We start from the raw sequence: 20,437 nt of genomic DNA, 5'->3' as shown, positions 1-20,437 counted from the left end.
CCACACCCTGGGCTGATGGCATTCTTTATTGATTACAATACTGTTATACAATACTGTACAGCATGCATAGATAGTCTTTAACTGCATGTAAATACACATGCAAATATTAGTACAACTTTATTCTGAATATTACTGAGTTTATTCTGAATATTCGTTTATTCCTACAATGCCTTAATCGAGACAGACACTACCAAATGTCCATTAAGTGAGTGACAGTCCCAGGAGCCTATCTGTGCGGTGTGTTAAACTCAGATTTTTATATATTTTTTGGTTTGTTCTCTGTAGTTTCATTTATTATAAGTGCTTCTGACTTTGGTTCAATCTTTAATTAACCTGAACACTTCCAACCACTTGAAAGATTCAATGGTTTTCTTTGAATGAGTTTCTCAAAGGTCCGGGTGCGGTACTGTTGTGGCGTGATGCCAGCCTCCTGTTTTTGGAAGGGTCCCGCCTGTGAACGCTTGGCCTTTCCCAAGGTCCGCCACCACCTCACCACTAGGGACGGGCAATAAATTCTGGCCTTGCCAACGGTGCCCACCTCCCGAGACTGCACGGAAAGAACACTGTCATTTCTCAACCTGATTTCCTAACCCGTGGCCTTCAGTTCAAGAGGGCTGGAAGACAAAGGGGCGGAAGTTATGCGACAGTTGTATAAAGCTCTGGTCAGACCCCATCTAGAGTACTGCGTTCAGTTCTGGGCCCCGCACCTCAGGAAGGATATCTCGGCCTTGGAGAGGGTGCAGCGCAGATTGACCAGAATGATACCGGGATTAAAAGGGTTAAATTATGAGGACAGGTTGCATAGATGAGGCTTGTATTCCCTCGAGTTTAGAAGATTAAGGGGTGATCTAATCGAGGTGTTTAAGATGATTAAAGGAGTTGATAGGTTAGATAGAGAGAAACTATTTCCTCTGGTGGGGGGAGTCCAGAACAAGGGGGCACAACCTTAAAATTAGAGCCAGGCCGTTCAGGGGTGATGTCAGGAATCACTTCTTCACACAAAGGGTGGTGGAAATCTGGAACTCTCTCCCCCAGAAAACTGTTGAGGCGGGGGGTCAACTGAATATGTCAAAACTGAGATTGATCATTTTTTGTTAGGTAAGGGTATTAAGGGTCACGGAACCAAGGCGGGTAGATGGAGTTAAGATACAGATAAGCCGTGATCTAATTGAATGGTGCAACAGGCGCGAGGGGCTGAATGGCCTCCTCCTGTTCCTATGTTACTCCCCAAGCAATGAGTGAGGTGGAATGGCCTACAAGAAGGCCCTTCACAGCTGCAGGGAATGAAACATAAGGGACCAATTGTGACCGCCACAAGACTGTCCCCTTTAAGGTGAGTAGAGTGACTTGAGCGACACACTCCCACAAAAGTCACTTTATGTTTTAAGTAGGATTGCTTGGTGTCAACTGTGGCTCAGTGGGCAGAACGTTTGCCTCTGATTCAGAAGGTCATGGGTTCATCGTCACACTATAGCAACTCGAGCGCAAAATATATCCCGACACTCCCAGTGCAGTGCCGAGGGAGTGCTGCACTGCCGGAGGTGCCGTCCTTTGGATGAGACATTAAACCGAGGCCCCCCGTCTGCTCTCTCAGGTGGATGTAAAAGATCCCGCGGTCACTATTCAAAGAAGAGCAGGGGGGAGTTCTCCCCCATGACATGATCAATATTTATCCCTCAACCAACATCACTAAAACAGATTATTTGATTATTATCACATTGCTGTTTGTGGGAGCTTGCTGTGCGCATATTTGGCTGCTGCATTTCCTACATTACAACAGTGACTGCACTTCAAAAAGTACTTCATTGGCTGTAAAGAGCTTTGGGACGTCCTGAGGTCGTGAAAGGCGCTATAGAAATGCAAGTCCTTCTTTATTGCATCAATATTTTGAATTTTTGGGGGGTAAATTTGTTCTCAGTAAATGAAGGATATTAGTGCAGGGAATTGCAGCAAATTCCCTTTATGGGTGGGTGGAAAATGTGGCCCCAGTGTCAGCATCAAACATTCCCAAGTCAGACACAGCAGAGTTGTTTGCTGAGTAAAGCACGCTCTATTCTCAGCCACAACAATATGAGCAGGCTTCCTCCCTTCACTAGCTCAATCACACTGGCTCTTGTAACTAACAAACTTGTCATTTTTGTTACGCCTAGCGCAAGGAGGAAATCTTAGCCTCAGCCCCAACCTCACAAAATGCCCCCTTGGCTGGACCAGCGAGACATTCCTTCACATCCCGCCCTGGTGCCTCTGGGGTGAGGTTTGCTAATTGGAACCACAAAGGGACCGTTTTGTGCTGTGGGTCCGTACCCACTAGAGACTGTGCTGAGACTGTCCCCAAACTCATTTCATTAGCAACCTGATAGCCAGCAAAACCTGAGTAATCTGACAAAAATACAATCATTTTCAGTAGTGTCGTGATACTGTTATACCATGTGGCCCCCATTCACAACATGCATGTGTGTGTGTAAATGTGTGTGTAAATGTGTGCATGTGTGTAAATGTGTGCGCGTGTGTGTAAATGTGTGTGTGTGTAAATGTGCACGTGTGTGTAAATGTGTGTGTGTAAATGTGTGCATGTGTGTAAATGTGTGCGTGTGTTGGGGGTATTAAGCAGATAAGTAGATGATAACTGGGATTCTATTCCCCTATATTAATTGGTGGGTATATAATTTTGTGGATGTCACAATATTTCCTGATGCATTTGGTCAGTTCTGCACCGATAGAGTGTGAAGAGAAACATTGATGAGACTTTGTTGAGATGCATAAGGGGTAGAGGGGTCCACCTTCTCCAATGAGAATAGTCTGGATATTTGCAGAGGGATAGAATATCAATCATATTATACAAATAACCATCATACATCTAAGCTCATTATTATTCCAGCCTTTCTGTTCACGATGGTCTTAAATCATTTCCATTGATCTGCTACTTTTGCAATAACATTTGCAAAGGAAGGAAAAACAGCGAAGGTCACTGTGGTAATTACGTGGGCTTTATACCGAGTGACACCTTAAGCTGCACTGCCAGGCTCGCTGTCCAATCAGAATATCGGATTGTTCTCTGGTATTGACGACGTGATTGAATGGTTTAATTTTGCACATCCGATGGGCAGAGTGTTTCGCAAAGCTGCCGTGTGAAGAGGTTTAAGATACGCGTATCACACTCATGGCCACTAGCTGCCAGTATATGAACCATAGAATGATACAGCACAGGAGGCCATTCAGCCCATCGTGCCTGTTCCGGCTCTTTGAAAGAGCCCTCCAATTAGTCCCACTCCCTTTGTTCTTTCCCCATAGCCCTGCATATTTTTCTTTTCAAGTATTTATCCAATTCCCTTTTGAATGTTACTATTGCATCTGCTTCCCCCTCTGATTCTTTTGCCAATCACCTTAAATCTGTGTCCTCTGGTAACCGACCCTCCTGCCACCGGAAACAGTTTCTCCTTATTTATTCATTCACAGGATGTGGGCATCGCTGGCAAGGCCAGCATTTATTGCCCATCCCTAATTGTCCTTGAGAAGGCGGTGGCGCCTTCTTGAAGCGCTGCAGTCCGTGTGATGAAGGTACACATTTGACTTTGTTGTAGCAGTTTGGTCTAACTGAGTGTCTTCGCTGGGCCATTTCAGAGGGCAGTTAAGAGTCAACCACATTGCTGTGGGTCTGGAGTCACACGTCGGCCAGACCGGGTAAGAGCAGCAGATTTCCTTCCCTAAAGGACATTAATGAACCAGATGGGTTTTTACTACAATCTGGCAGTTTCATGGTCACCATTACTGATACTAGCTTTTTATAAAATTCTAGGCTTCACTGAATTTAAATTCCCCAGCTGCTGTGGTGGGATTTGAACTCACGTCTCTGGATCATTAGTCCAGGCCTCTGGATTACTAGTCCAGTGACATAACCACTATGCTACCGTACCCCCTATAACTATAAAAATGATGAGATAAATCAACAATTAGTGGTTAGGTGACGTCAACTTGGGTTTTAAAAGCCTTTAGCTTGTAGGAGGAGGGGGTGTGCGGGGGAACGGAGACAGGAAACCAATTGTACAGTTTTACGGTCCTGGAATTGAATGTGAAGAGTATTGGCAAACGGCTTGACTATGGTGGAGACGCTGAGTTGTGGTCAGGTGCAGGGACCCCCTGGCGGATCTTGTCCCTCCCCGAAGCCCCCCCGGCAAAGGCCAACACATTCAGACACCGCTGATCCTCTCAGACAAGGGTCTTTTTCTCCCCTTTATTTTATTTTGTCCCCTTCACTTCCAACCCCTGAAACAACTCAATCACAGAAAATGTGCTCTTATTCGCGTCGGAATAAACCAGCAATATTCCAACTCCAGTAAGTAGAAAACCAAGCAGGGGGGCGGGGGCGGTAATTGGGGATTGGGTGATAACAATAATGCCCAGTAGTTTTGTTGGCTATTAGGGTCCTAACATGCAACATTTTCGACAGCACCTCTCAAACCCGCGACCTCCGCCACCTAGAAGGACAAGGGCAGCGGGTGCATGGGAACACCGCCACCTCCAAGTTCCCCACCAAGTCACACACACACCATCCCGCCTTGGCTATAAGTTCACTATAGCAAAACCCGCCCATAACGAACCCCCGGTTTTAACGATCCCCCAATGGCAGCACCCTATTTTTTCCAACGGTGAGGGGGGGGAAGAGGTTATCTGTGGGGATCAGGAGGTCAGGTTGGAATAACAGAGCTAGAAGATTGGCTGAATGTTTTGCAGCTTTGTTTGATGATCTTGGGGATCAGAGAGTGTTTCTTCTGAATGTTCTCACATGGATTAAATGGGGGTGGGGGAGGAGGGGGGTGAGGGGTGGGGGGGGGGTCCATGAAGGGATAAGATGTACGTGGACTCGGTGGGAGGGTTGGGCTTAATGGGCTAAATGGCCTTTTATATTTTTATGCTTCATCATGTTCTCACCATGCAGGTGATTGCAGAATTCCGTTTCTGACGCTCCGGGAGTCGGTCTTTCTTTATGGTGCCTCAGCTCAACTGTTGCTCAAACCCCCATCCGCGCTTTAGTTACCTCTAGACTCAACTATTCCAACGCACTCCTGGCCGGCCTCTCACCTTGCGCCCTCCATGAACTTGAGCTCATCCGAAACTCTGCTGCTCCGTATCCTAACTCGCACCAAGTCCCGTTCACCCATCACCCATGCGCTCGCTGACCAACATTGGCTCCCGGTTCCGCAACGCCTCCAATTTAAAATCCTCATCCTTGTTTTCAAATCCCTCCATGGCCTCGCCCCTCCCTATCTCTGTAACCTCCTCCAGCCCTACAACCCACCGAGATATCTGCGCTCCTCTAATTCCGGCCTCTTGAGCATCCCCTATTTTAATCGCTCCACCATTGGCGGCTGTGCCTTCAGCTGTCTGGGCCCTCAGCTCTGGGACTCCCCCCCTAAACCTCGCTACCTCTCCTCCTTTAAGACGCTCCTTAAAACCTACCTCTTTGACCAAGCATTTGGTCACCTGTCCTAGTATCTCCTTATCTGGTTCGGTGACAAACTTTGCCCGATAACGCTCCTGTGAAGCGCCTTGGGACGTTTTACTATGTTAAAGGCGCTATATAAATGCAAGTTGTTGTTGTTGTTGTAGCACTAGCTGGTTTAAAAGCCTAAAGATCCAATTGAGGATTTCCACACCTCCCCCCCCCCCCCGCCCCCCGCCCCTGCCGGCCCCCAGTTGAAGACTAGCGTGATTGAGTTGCAGTTCAATTATTGCTGTAACCAATGGACAACAAACACGTTATGGTGGGCTTGGTGACGATGAAGGAGACGTCATGTTTATGGCGGGGGGGTTTAACCTCTTGGTGTAGAGTTGACACAAGGCGATGCTAAGCTGTAAGAGGAACAGATCGTGGCGTCGGTAACTGTTCCACACCCTCGACACTGTGGCTGCTCCCAGACCACAGATGGAATCTCTTCTTGATAGATCGAGGGCCGTGGCTGAGGCGAGTGTATATATAATAATTATAAGGATTTCTTTTTGACAACAGTCCTCATTCATTCAGAATCCTCCTTGGTAAAGCCCTGCAATCTAATATAGATTCTAAAAAAAAACTTTTCTCTGTCCCTCAGACAGTCTTACTTCGCGGTTGGTGTTTCATTCTCCGGTCTGTCGGAGTCTCTCAATCCCCAGTCGTCCAGCCATCCCTGCCCCTCCCCCTCCCCCGTCTCCGACACTTCCTCCTCCCACTCTCCCCCGTCCCCCGTCCCTTTCCCCTCCAGGCGGCTGCCCCTTACGGCGTCCTCCAGTGCCTTCTGTTGCCGGTAGAAGTGGGAGAACTTGTTGAAGATGATGGTGATGGGCAGCGCCACCACCAGGATACCCCCGAGGATGCAGCCCGAGGCAGCCAGCTTGCCCGCCACGGTGATGGGCACCACGTCCCCATAGCCCACCGTCGTCATGCTCACCGTGCCCCACCACCAGCAGGCTGGGATGGTGTCCAGTCCAACGTCCTCGTCCTTCTCAGCCGTGTATGCCATACCGGAGAAGACGCAGACCCCTACGCCCAGGTACAGCAGAAGGATCCCCACCTCCCGATAGCTGTGCTTTAAAACAGAAATAAAGAACCATCAGTACCATGGAGTCATAGCGATGGACCATGAGACCTTCTGTAGGACGTGGCTGGTAGAAGATGGTATAGAGAATACCAAGTCTGAGATACCTCGATTTTAAAATTGGGCACATGCTAGAGCAGACTTTTAATTGTATTTTTTTAATTCATTCATGGGATCTGGGCGTCGCTGGCAAGGCCAGCATTTATTGCCCATTCCTAATTGTCCTCGAGACGGTGGTGGTGAGCCATCTTCTTGAACCGCTGCAGTCAGTGTGGTGAAGGTACTCCCACCGTACTGTTAGGTAGGGAGTTTCAGGATTTTGACCCAGCGACGATGGAGGAATGGCCGATATATGCCCCAGTTAAGATGGTGTGTGACTTGGAGGGGGATTTGGAGGTGATTGATATAGTGTAGCATATATTGCTGTTGTGTTATATACTCTTTATATATTGTGTTATTTATGTTGCACTAGCAGATCGCCCCGTGTCCTTGCCCATGGTAAGTTGGGTGATACATTATTTTATAATGACAGGAGATGTATACCATGTGACACACAAAGTATTATTCTGCTGCTAAGGTGACGCTGTGCTTAGTCTGGCCTGGCCCTTTACTTTAATCAAGGCTAGTTGCTGTAATTCCTGAGGTCATTTAGAGGCGAATTGTCTCTGTTGAGGGGCGTTTGTTCATTGGGAGATGATTGTCAGTCAAGCTCCAGGCCAGAAGAAACCCTTTTTTGATACTTTTGACACACTATAAAATGAACACACACTAAATGCAAAACTTATATATTTATAAATGCTGACAGTCGTCCATTATTCTCCACACAAACAATCTTATCTCCTTGATTAGATTCCAGCCTGTAATTGACTCCTGAGTATATTATTCTGTATCTCATCCACCAACCCTACGATTAGATTCCAGTTGGTAATTCGCTCCCATTATTCTCTATTTACAGGTCTTTTAAAGCTTAATTTAATTGGTGCTTGTTTGATAGAAAGCCTTTATCCAGTGATAGAACATTGAGTTGGATTGATTACAGTAAAGCAAGTGTCCTCAGATAAGAAAATTAATAACTTTGAGGTATCTAATGCGATGTATCTATATTGCAGTTTATCAATACTTACAATGATATTGGGATTCCCATTATTTCTTTATAATATATGCAGCAGTATAGTATAGCATAACAATATAGCTCATAATACATAAGTATTATTCTTATATGCATAGAATTACATAAAATATACAGCATAGAAACAGGCCATTCGTACCTAACCAGTCCATGCCGGTGTTTATGCTCCACTCGAGCCTCCTCCCATCCTTCCTCATCTAACTCTATCAGCATAACCCTCTATTCTCTTCTCCCTCATATGCTTATTTAGCCTCCCCTTAAATTAATCTATACTATTCGCCTCAACTACTCCCTGCGAGTTCCACATTCTCACCACTCTCTGGGTAACGTTTCTTCTGAATTCCCGATTTGATTTCTTGGTGACTATCTTTTATTGATGGCTTCTAGTTTTGCTCTTCCCCACAAGTGGAAACATATAATAGAGTAGTGCTTATTAATAAATGTGATATTTAGAGCACTGTTACATAGAAACATAGAAGATAGGTGCAGGAGTAGGCCATTCGGCCCCTCGAGCCTTCTCCGCCATTCAATGAGATCATGGCTGATCATCCAAATTCAGTACCCTGTGATATACCTATCAATTCATTCCATGAAAAGCGACGAGTTAAGATAGTAACTATAGGTTTTTATTGGCTAAATAACAGAGCCCACCCTCGTGGGCGATCGGTTCCAACAAGGGAGAATACTAGCCAAGCGGTCACCTTTATACCTGGGCAAGCAGGCGGAGCCATGGGCAGAGTCAGCTGAGGTAAGCCCAGGTATAGCAGTGTGCGTGGCAAGAGGTAACCTTGTGTAGCGATAACAACAGTGTAAACAGTGATAACAACAGTGTAACAATAGTGAACGGTTGTGAACGGTAACAGTGGTTTACCACACCCTGCCCCTGCTTTCTCCCCATATCCCTTGATCCCTTTAGCCTTAAGAAATATATCGAACTCCTTCTTGAATATATTTAATGAATTGGCCTCAACTGCCTTCTGTGGTAGAGAATTCCACAGGTTCACCACTCTCTGGATGAAGAAATTCCTCCTCATCTCTGTCTTAAATGGCCTACCCCTTATCCTTAGACTGTGACCCCTGGTTCTGGACTCACCCGCCATCGGAAACATCCTTCCTGCATCTAGTCTGTCCAGTCCTGTTAGAGTTTTATAAGTTTCAATGAGATCCCCTCTCATTCTTCTAAACTCCAGCGAATAAAAGCCAAATTGACCCAATCTCTCCTCATACGTCATTCCTGCCATCCCAGGTATCAGCCTGGTGAATCTTCGCTGCACTCCCTCCATGGCAAGAACATCCTTCCTCAGATAAGGCGACCAAAACTGCACACAATACTCAAGGTGTGGTCTCACCAAGGCCCTGTACAACTGCAGCAAGACATCCTTGCTCCTGTACTCGAATCCTCTCACTATGAAGGCCAACATACCATTTGCCTTCTTAACCGCCTGCTGCACCTGCATGCTTACCTTCAGCGACTGGTGCACAAGGACACCCAGGTCTCGTTGCACTTCCCCTTCTCCCAATCTATTGCCATTCAGATAATAATCTGTCTTCCTGTTTTTGCCACCAAAGTGGATAACCTCGCATTTATCCACATTATACTGCATCTGCCCAATCACCCAACCTGTCCAAATCAAACTGGAGTTTCTCGGCATCCTCCTCACAGCACACACGCCCACCCAGCTTTGTGTCATCTGCAAACTTGGAGATATTACATCTAGTTCCCTTGTCTAGATCATTAATATATATTGTGAATAGCTGGGGTCCTAGCACCGATCCCTGCGGTACCCCACTAGTTGCTGCCTGCCACTCGGAGAAAGACCTGTTTTTTCAACTCTTTGCTTCCTGTCTGCCAACCAGTTCTCTATCCAAGTCAATACCTTACCCCCAATCCCATGTGCTTTAACTTTACACGCTAATCTCTTATGCGGGACCTTATCGAAAGCCTTCTGAAAGTCCAAATACACCACATCCACTGGTTCTCCCTTATCTATTCTATCAGTCACATCCTCAAAAAATTCCAGTAGATTAGTCAAGCACGATTTACCTTTTGTAAATCCATGTTGACTTTGTCCAATCCTGTCACTGTTTTCCAAGTGCTCTGCTATTACATCTTTTATAATGGACTCTAGCATTTTCCTCACTACCGATGTCAGACTTACTGGTCTGTAATTTCCCGTTTTCTCTCTACCACCTTTTTTGAATAGTGGGGTTACATTAGCTACCCTCCAATCCATGGGAACTGTTCCAGAGTCTATAGAATTTTGGAAGATGACCAGCAATGCATCTACTATTTCTAGGGCCACTTCCTTAAGTACCCTAGGATGTAGATTATCAGGCCCTGGGGATTTATCGGCCTTCAATCCCGTCAATTTCCCTAACACCATTTCCCTACAAATACTGATTTCATTCAGTTCCTCCCTCTCATTAGACCCTATGTTCCCCGACATCTCTGGGAGGTTATTTGTGTCATCTTTTGTAAAGACAGAACCAAAGTATGTATTTAATTGGTTTTCCGTTTGTTTGTTCCCCATTATAAATTCCCCTGATTCTGACTGCAAGGGACCTACGCTTGACTTCACCAATCTTTTTCTCTTCACATATCTATAGAAGCTTTTACAGTCAGTTTTTATGTTCCCTGCAAGCTTACTCTCATACTCTATTTTCCCCCTCTTAATTAATCCCTTTGTCCTCCTTTGCTGAATCCTAAACTGCTCCCAATCCTCAGGTTCATTGCTTTTTCTGGCCAATTTATATGTCCTCTCCTTGGATCTTATGCTATCCCTAATTTCCCTTGTTAGCCACGGTTGAATCACCTTTTTTGTTTTATTTTTATGCCAAACAGGGATGAACAAATTCTGTTGTTCATCCATGCGATCGTTAAATGTTTGCCATTGCCTATCCACCGTCAACCCTTTAAGTAACGTTCCCCAATCCATCCTAGCCAACTCGCACCTCATACCATCGTAGTTTTCTTTATTTAAATTCAGGACCGTAGTCTCTGAGTCAAATATTTCACTCTCCATCTTAATGAAGAATTCTATCATATTATGATCGCTCCACCCCAAGGGGCCTCGCACAACAAGATTGCTAATTAATCCTTTCTCATTACATAATACCCAGTCTAAGATGGCCTGATCTCTAGTTGGTTCCTCAACATATTGGTCCAGGAAACCATCCCGTATACACTCTAATTTCCCATTTAATGCCATCCCCAACCTCAGCATTACTGTTTGGGGGTCTGTATACAACTCCCACTAACGTTTTCTGCCCCTTGGTATTTCTCAGCTCTACCCATACAGATTCCAATCATCAGAGCTAATATCCTTCTATTGTGTTAATCTCCTCTTTAACCAGCAATGCTACCCCACCTCCTTTTCCTTTTTGCCTGTCTTTCCTGAATATTGAATACCCCTGGATGTTGAATTCCCAGCCTTGGTCACCCTGGAGCCATGTCTCTGTAATCCCAATTATATCATATCCGTTTACATCTATTTGCGCAGTTAATTCATCCACCTTATTACGAATGCTCCTCGCATTAAGACACAAAGCCTTCAGGCTTGTTTTTTTAACACACTTTGACCTTTTAGAATTATTATTTATTGTGGCCATGTTTGATTTACACCCTTGATTTCTCTGACTGCCACTTTTACTTTTCTCCTTCCTGTCTTTTGCTTCTATCCTTGCTTCCCTTTCCTCTGTCTCCCTGCACAGGTTCCCAACCCCCTGCCATTTTAGTTTAAACCCTCCCCAACAGCACTAGCAAACACTCCCCTAGGACATCGGTCCCAGTCCTGCCCAGCTGCAAACCGTCCAGTTTGTACTGGTCCCACCTCCCCCAGAACCGGTTCCAATGTCCCAGGAATTTGAATCCCTCCCGCTTGCACCATTCCTCTAGCCATGTATTCATCTGAAATATCCTTCTAATTCTACTCTGACTAGCACGTGGCACTGGTAGCAATCCTGAGATTACTACCTTTGAGGTCCTATTTTTTAATTTACCTCCTAACTCCCTATATTCAGCTTTTAGGACCTCATCCCGGTTTTTACCTATATCGGTGGTACCTATATGCACCATGACAACTGGCTGTTCACCCTCCCCCTCCAGAATGCCCTGCAGCCGCTCCGAGACATCTTTGACCCTTGCACCAGGGAGGCAACATACCATCCTGGAGTCTCATTTGCGGCCGCAGAAATGCCTATCTATTCCCCTTACAATAGAATCCCCTATCGCTAAAGCTCTCCCGCTCTTTTTCCTCCCGTCCTGTGCAGCAGAACCACCAACGGTGCCAGGAAGTTGGCTGCTGCTGCCTTCCCCCGATAAGCCATCTCCCTCACCAATATCCAAAGCGGTATATCTGTTTGAAAGGGGGATGGCCACAGGGGACCCCTGCACTACCTGCCATCGCCTACTACTCTGCCTGTTGGTCACCCATTCCCTTTCTGCCTGTGCAGCCTTTACCTGCGGTGTGACCAACTGATTAAACGTGATATCCATGAAGACCTCAGCATCGCGAATGCTCCAGTATGTATCCATTCGCAGCTCCAGCACCACAATGCGGTCTGCCAGTAGCTGCAGCTGGATACACTTCCCGCACACATGGCTGTCTTCCCAATAGTCTACAAGAGGTGAAATTCTGGTAATTTTTTATGACCATGTTGCAATTCCCTAACCTCTTGGTTTCTTTTCCTGTCCTCCATACATCTCCTCCTCTTTTGAAGGTGTCGATTTGTACTGGGGTACAGTTTCTGAAATGATAAAAACCTTTTCATATCACATGCAAATGGTAACTCACTGTGGCTCAGTCGAAGCACTCTTGTCTCTCGAGTCAGAAGGCTGTGGGTTCAAGTCTCACTCAGAGACTTGAGCACAAAGTCTAGGCTGACACTCTCAGTGCTACACTGTCAGAGGTGACGTCTTTCAGATGAGGCATAATAGCCCAGAAATTTGGGTCGGGGGCTTCCTGCGGGTGCAAGCCCCCGACCTGCACTTACCTAGTGCGCCGGCCGTTGAGCTGTGGGCCCGCGTGGGATTCCGATCCTGGGTCTCCTCCAACTGCCGGCACGCAGTGCTTGCGTATCCCAGGGGCGCAGTTAGTTCAAAGCGTCCCCTGGGATCACGTGGGCCATGGAGAGCCAATGGTAGCAGGGAATGCTTCATTCATAAGTTTGACAGGAAGAGCTGTCAAACCTATAAATACTATAAGCCCTAAAACTTCAAATAAATTTTTTAAAAAACATCACATTTTTAAAACAACTATAAATTACATGAAATAACTATTTTAAACAATAATTTAAATTTTTGAAAAACTTAATTACATTTTCTAACGGGGCTAAAAATAAACTTACATTTCTTTAAAGTATTTAAAAATAATAAACCTGTGGAAAAAATGTTTTAATTTAACTTAATTCACCACTTACCTTGTTAAAAGCAGGCCTTGCGCCTGCTTTTTAAAAGTGTAACTGCTGGAGACTTACCCTCCCGGGAAAACCTACAAAAAAAATGTAAATTCGATGCACACGCGCTGCCTCTCCGGCGCACGCGTTCCACCTGTCAACCCCTTCTTTCAAGGGAACGGAAGTTCCGGTTTCCCGCGCATGCGCAGTGCATGCACGAAACTGGCACTTTCGTTGGGCCTATGCATGAGTACCCCATGCATACTCACGCATTGGGACCCGAATTTCTGGGCCAATCTCTCTCGGGTAGATGCAAGAGATCCCATGGTACTATCTGAAGAAGAGCAGGGGAGTTTGCCACAGTGTCCCGGCCAATATTTATCCCACAACCAAATCACTAAAACAGATGATCTGGTCATTATCACATTGCTGTTTGTGGGAGCTTGCTGTGTGCAAATTTCCTACATTACAACAGTGACTACACTTCAAAAAGTATTTCATTGGCTGTAACAGCACTTCGGGATGTCATCAAAGTGGGCGTAACGCTGGTTTCTTCTGGCCTGGTGCCAGGGTTGTACAAGCTTCTCCCAACAAACAAATACCCCTCAACAAAAACAATTAGCATCCATTGGCCAGGACACCAGGGAGAACTACTCAGATCTTTTTCAAAATAGTGGCCATGGGATCTTTCACATCCACCTGAGAGAGCAGACGGGGCCTTGGTTTAACGTCTCACCCAAAAGATGGCACCTCCAACAGTGCAGCACTCCCTCAGTACTGCACTGGGAGTGTCAGCCTAGATTTTTGTGCTCAAGTCTCTGGAGTGGGACTGTGAACCCACAACCTTCTGACTCAGAGAGGCGAGAGTGTTACCCACTGTCCAGGGTGACACAACATTCGTACGGCACCATATTCAGAGTTCTCTCGGTCTCTTGGCCAGCATTCCTCCCTCAACCAAAAAAAAGAATGAACTGGTGATTCATCTCATCTCTGTTGGTCGTAAATTGCTGACATTGCATGGTCGCCTATGGAACAGTCAGTGCTCTCGAAAAAATAACGTAATTATGTGATGATGTTCCCGATGGTCGGGGAGTCCAGAACCAGGGGTCACAGTCTAAGGATAAGGGGTAAGCCATTTAGGACTGAGATGAGGAGGAATTTCTTCACCCAGAGAGTGGTGAACCTGTGGAATTCTCTACCACAGAAGGCAGTAGAGGCCAATTCATTAAATATATTCAAGAAGGAGTTGGATATATTTCTTAAGGCTAAAGGGATCAAGGGATAGGGAGAGAAGGCAGGGACAGGGTATTGAATTTGGATGATCAGCCATGGTCTCAATGAATGGCGGAGCAGGCTTGAGGGGACAAATGGCCTACTCCTGCTCATATCTTCTATGTTTCTATGTTTCTATGAAGCGCTTTGCAATGTTTCAATAATGTGATAAGGCCCTGTATGAATCTCAGTGCTAATTCTGTTTCTTCCTCACTATAACATTCTGCATTTATTGATGTATTTGTGGTACTGTGCAGCTGGGCAAAATAATTCTGCTTCTATTGTTCTACATTGGGTTTTTTTCGAATTCACTCTCAGGATGTGGGTGTCGCTGGCAAGGCCGGCATATTTTTGCCCTGAGAAGCTGGTGGTGGGCATTCATTGGTAATCGCGACGGTTAGTGGTTTGTTACAATGCTGGGCCCCTTCAGAGGGCAGTTAAGGGTCAACCACGTTGGTGTGGGACTGGAGTCACATCGAGGCCCAGACTGGGTAAGGACGGCAGGTTTCCTTCCCCTGTAGGACATTAATGAACCAGTTGGGTTTTTACGACATTCAGACAGCTTCCTGGTTACTTGTACTGATGCCAGTTTTTTAATTCCCAGATTTTTTAAACCGAATTCAAAAATTCTCAAACTGCCATGGTGGGATGTGAACTCAGTTGTTGTCTGGATTGGTCCAGGCCTGCTGGATTACTAGTCCAGCAGCATAACCACTACACTACCAGACCCACTGCATTGTTGTTGTACAGGTAGACTACCTTTTATCTGAACTTCCGAAAACCGAAACCCTCTAAAAACCGAAGGTTTTTTCGTTCAGCGTAAGTCGTGCGCACAACATGACCAGAGTGGCGCACGACCCCGACCCCCGCCGACGACCCCCCGCGGAACCCCCCGCGGACCCCCGCCGACCCCCCCGCCGACCCCGACCCCCCGCCGACCCCCACCGCCGACCCCGCCGACCCCCACCCCCGACCCCCTGCCGACCCCCCCGCGGACCCCCGCCGACCCCCCCGCCGACCCACCCCCGACAAATTTCCCAGTCTTATAAAATACCTTCCGAAATCCGAAATTTTCCGAAAACCGAAACACGGCTGGTCCCGAGGTTTTTGGATAAAGGATAGTCTACCTGTATTGCATCATATCATTTTACATCATAGAAGGAGGCCATTCAACCCATCGTTCCAGTGCTGGCTCTCTGAAAGAACAGATGACTTAATTCCATTCGCCTGCTCTTTATGTTTTAAATTTTCTTTTTGCAAATATTTATCCATTTTTGTTTTAAATTATGGATTCAGCTTCCATCCCGGTAGGGAATTCCTTGTTCTAACAACGCTCAATGCAAAAAACAGCTCTCCCCCTAACCTCTCCCCTTTGATCTTTTACATCGAATTACACAGAATGTGCAGCACAGAAACAGGCCATTCGGCCCAACTGGTCTGTGCCGGTGTTTATGCTCCACACGAGCCTCCTCCCACCCTGCTTCATCTCACCCTATCAGCTTATCCTTCTATTCCTTGCTCCCTCGTGTGCTTATCTGGCTCCCCTTAAATGCCTCTCTGCTATTCAACTCAACCACTCCCTGTGGTCAGGAGCTCCACATTCTCACCACTCTCTGAGTAAAGAAGTTTCTCCTGAATATCTTATTGGATTTATTAGTGGCTATCATATATTTATAACCCCTAGTGATGATGATGATGATTTAAACATATGCACTTTAGTTACTGATTCACACTAGTGGAAATAGTTTTTCCTGATTTACCTTATCAAAAACCCTCCTAATTTTCAATATCTCTATCAGATCTCCTCTTAACCTTCTCTGCTCACCCATTTTCTCTGCTATCTCCTCATAACTAAAGCCTCTTATCCCTGGGATCATCTTTAGTGAATATCTTCTGTGCCCTCTCCATGGCCTTGAAATCCTTTTATGTTTATGCTGAAGTGGATCATGTACAGCACAGAAACAGGTCATTTGGCCCTACTGGTCTGTGCCGGTGTTTATTCCTTTCTCCCTCATGTGTTTATCTAACTTCCCCTTAAATGCACCTATTCTATTTGCCTCGACCACTCCCCGTGGTAGCAAGTTCCACTGACGTAATAAAGACTCACTACGCACTTGGTTGTACATTAAAGCAAGGCTTTAATCGACTTGTAACAAAACATGGAGGTCTAGTTAGTAGTCACTAGCTTCCTGTTTCCAGACTGTCTCTGGCCAAGCTGGGCTCACGCCCTGGTAGTTATACTCCTCGGACGGCGCCCTCAGCTGGCCGTTCAGTAGTACTTCCTTGTAGAAGTTTCGATTTATGACATCCACATTCTCACCGCTCTCTGGGTAAGGAAGTTTCTCCTGAATTCCCGATTGGATTTATTAGTGACTATCTTATATTTATGGCCCCTAGTTTTGGTCTCCCCCACAAGTGGAAATATCTTCTCTACATCTACCCTATTAAACCCTTTCGTAATTTTAAAGACCTCTATCAAGTCACCAGAAGAGCCCCAGCCTGTTCAATCTTTCATGATGCTTACATTGTGTACACCAAAGCTTTGTCATTTCTTTTCCTGATTTACCTTATCTACAACCCTACTATCAAGGGATATGGAGCAATGGCGGGGAGATGGAGTTGAGGTACAGATCAGCCAGGATCTTATTGAATGGCGGAGCAGGCTCGAGGGGCTGAATGGCCTCCTCCTGCTCCTATGTTCCTCATAGAAGTGTCTTTGATCTCTGATGCCTTGACCCCCTCATAGATAGAAAAGATTGAGGTCCCTATCTTTCTTAAAGATCTTTATTTGAGTATTTTCAAACTGGTTCCTCATGGGTTAGAAACCACAAAGGAAATCTGACCTCTCAATCAGCATTAAATTGAAAAGAAAAAATCAAACGATTAGAAAAGCCCCATTCTAACCTTTAAGGTTGCTCCTAATGACTGAAGTCCTGTTGAGTGACGTGCTAACTTGAGCACTCTAAAAATCCTCATCAACCTGAGGACTTGAATCACCTTCCCCAGATTCTCCAGATTAGTTTCCCCAGATTCTCCAGATTAGTTGCATGGCCAAAGATCAGACCAACCAGCAGAGTGAAGTAAAATGGTAGCACGGAAACGATGTCAATCATGTTGAGCGGGTGAAAACAAAACCTCTTGAGGTTGGGGGTCAGGAGCAGCCGTGAGCAGACCTCCATGGAGAACCAAACAATGCAGAAGTGTTCCACGATTTGGAGCCTGGGGTCATCGATCTCTTCCTCGTTTTCATCCAAGATCTGGTACTCGGGCATGCTGTGAATGCACATGGTGGCAATGGACCCTAACACCACACTGATGGACATGAAGCTGAAGATTCTACTTGGGATGGAGTAGCCCGGATTCTCCAATGTCAACCAGAGCTGCTTCCTGTAGTTCCCATACTTCATCCCGCGGAATCTCAGCAAGTCGCGGTTAAAATCAGAGATCTCATCCGGAGAAGTGTCGATGCTACTCATGTCACTTTCCTCGTCCCAGTTTCTGCGCCTGCGCTCGGTCTTGCGGTCGTGGTATCGATAGCTGCAGCAGGTATCGAGGAAGAACTCGTTGATGCCCCAATATTCGATCTCCTGCGAAAACGAGAAGACGCAAAGTTCCTCCATCATGTGCAGCTTCCCAGTCTGGTAAAAGTTTAAGACGTACGGGAAAAGCCCTGGGTGTCTGTCAAAGTAGAATTCTCTGTTTGATACATCGTAATCGTCGCATATTTGGAGAATGGACTCCTCCGAGTCGCAGGTCAACAATTGCCCGAGTCTAGTGTTGGGGAACTTGGAGAGGGTGCTGGAGCTGAGCTTCCTCTTCAGCCCTCCAACATTCACATTAATAGCTTGATCCTCGAACTTAGGATCCCAGGTTCGGAATGTCTCATTAACCATGGTAACCAATAGAGCGGATCCGTATTAACCTGGGAATGGACAGAGAGATATTAATCAAATCAAATCAAATCAAATCAACTTTTATTGTCATTGTTAGTGCACAAGTGCAGTACAACGAAATGTAGGCTTGCGGCTCCCGAGAGTGTACAATTTGGATTAGGACACTTAAACATTTCAACATACATTTGTACATATATATTAGCATAAATATGACCATAATAAAGTGCATCGGCAGATGTGCAGGCTTTAGTGTTTATTTGTGGAGTTCAGTAGGATGACAGCGCTGGGAAAGAAGCTGTTCCTAAATCTGGTCGTATGGGTGCGAATGCATCTGTAGCGTCTTCCAGATGGTAGGAGGGCGAACAGACTGTGGCTGGGGTGGGTAGGGTCTTTGATGATGGACCGTGCCCTCCGTAGGCAGCGTTTCTGATATATATGTTCTATGGTCGGTAGCCGGGTGCCGGTGATGCGTTGGGCAGTTTTGACTACCCGCTGCAGGGCTTTCCGGTCATGGGAGCTACAGCTGCCGTACCATACCGTGATACAATGGAGATCGCTGGGAAAGGCATAGAATTACATAGTATTTATAGTACAGAAACAGGCCATTCAGTCCATCTGGTCTGTGCTGGTGTTTATGCTCCACAAGGGCAGACGTCGACGACGAAGTCCAACACCGCCTTCAGTGTGCCAGTGTAGCCTTCGGTCGCCTGAGGAAGAGAGTGTTTGAAGACCAGGACCTCAAACCTGGCACTAAGCTCATAGTCTACAGGGCAGTAGTGATACCTGCCCTGCTGTATGCCTCAGAGACATGGACCATGTACAGCAGGCACCTCAAAGCACTGGAGAGGTACCACCAACGCTGCCTCCACAAGATCCTGCCAATCCATTGGCAGGATAGGTGCACCAACGTCAGTGTTCTTGCTCAGGCCAACATCTCCAGCATCGAAGCTCTGACCACGCTCAATCAGCTCCGATGGACGGGTCACATTGTCCGCATGCCCGATACGAAACTCCCAAAAAAGCGCTCTACTCGGAGCTCCGGCACGGCAAGAAAGCCCCAGGTGGGCAGAGGAAATGCTTCAAGGACACCCTCAAAGCCTCCTTGAAAAAGTGTAACATCCCCACCGACACCTGGGAATCCCTGGCCCAAGACCGCACAGGGTGGAGGAGAAGCATCCGGGAAGGCGCTGAACACCTCGAGTCTCTTCGCCGGGAGCAAGCGGAAGCCAAGTGCAGGCAGCGCAAGGAGCGCACGTCAACCCAAGCACCCCACCCACCCGCCCCTTCAACCACCGTCTGCCCCACCCGTGACAGAGACTGTAGGTCCCGCATTGGACTAATCAGTCACCTGCAAGCTCATTTTTAATGTGGAAGCAAGTCATCCTCGGTTCCGAGGGACTGCCTGAGAAGAAGAAGCTCCACACGAGCCTCCTCCCCACCCCTCTTCATCTCACCCTATCAACATATCCTTCTATTCCTTTCTCCTGTGTTTATCTAGCTTCCTTTAAATGCATCTATGCTGTTCGCCTCGACTACTCTTTGTAGTTCCACACTCTCTGGGTAAAGAAGTTCCTTCTGAACTCGCTATTGGATTTATTAGTGACTGTCTTGTATTTATGGCCCCTGGTTTTGGTCGACCCCACAAGTGGAAACATCTTCTCTACATCTACCCGAGAGAATGATCCTTTGAGAGCTACCGCAATACTCTAGATTTTAGTGAAGGAATACTACAAATGTCCACACGTTACTGCCATTCCACTGAGCAATATAAAACATTACTGTATCAATGTGCTGTGAAGTAAGGGTTTGCCTCTCCCCATCGCAACTTCTCACTCAGCTTCCTGCTACTCAATGGCTGCTGGCTAGTTGGGACCTTAGAGAGCAGATGAATGAATGATAGGATGACTAAGGTAAGATGTGAAAGATGTTTCATTTGGTTTATCTTTGAGGGGCAGGGCCAATATTAGCAAAATCTCTCCTCAGGAGATTAAATGGATGGGTTCGAATCCAAGATAACGGGCTGGATTTTCATTGAGGAGCCGGGTAGGAGGCGGGACTACAACTTTCGGGGTTGTAGTCCCGCCTCCATCGAGTTCTAGCCAACCCACGCGATTTAGACTTGATTGACCTTGTTGAGCCCGCCCAGCGAGCTCAGCAGGCCAATTAAGGGCCACCCG

The 20,437-nt window shown here is 46.5% G+C and overlaps 1 protein-coding gene across 1 annotated transcript; it reads right to left on the bottom strand.

The window, feature by feature from the left end:
* Positions 1–5,699: 5,699 nt before the first annotated feature.
* On the bottom strand, positions 5,700–19,080 carry LOC147108891 (delayed-rectifier potassium channel regulatory subunit KCNS1-like). The gene is given in 3 exon segments (XM_086005838.1): positions 5,700–6,563; positions 17,272–17,409; positions 17,412–19,080. Coding segments are annotated over 3 exon segments (1,455 nt in total). The 5' UTR covers positions 18,261–19,080; the 3' UTR covers positions 5,700–6,095.
* Between the last annotated feature and the right edge of the window lie 1,357 nt (positions 19,081–20,437).

The sequence above is a fragment of the Somniosus microcephalus genome, chromosome 13 (genome assembly GCF_052327205.1).
Source record: "Somniosus microcephalus isolate GS21.2 chromosome 13, FLI_Smic_1.0, whole genome shotgun sequence".
Lineage (NCBI taxonomy): Eukaryota > Metazoa > Chordata > Chondrichthyes > Squaliformes > Somniosidae > Somniosus > Somniosus microcephalus.
Note: the sequence above shows the minus strand (reverse complement) of the source record. Positions and strands in the feature narration are given on the sequence as shown.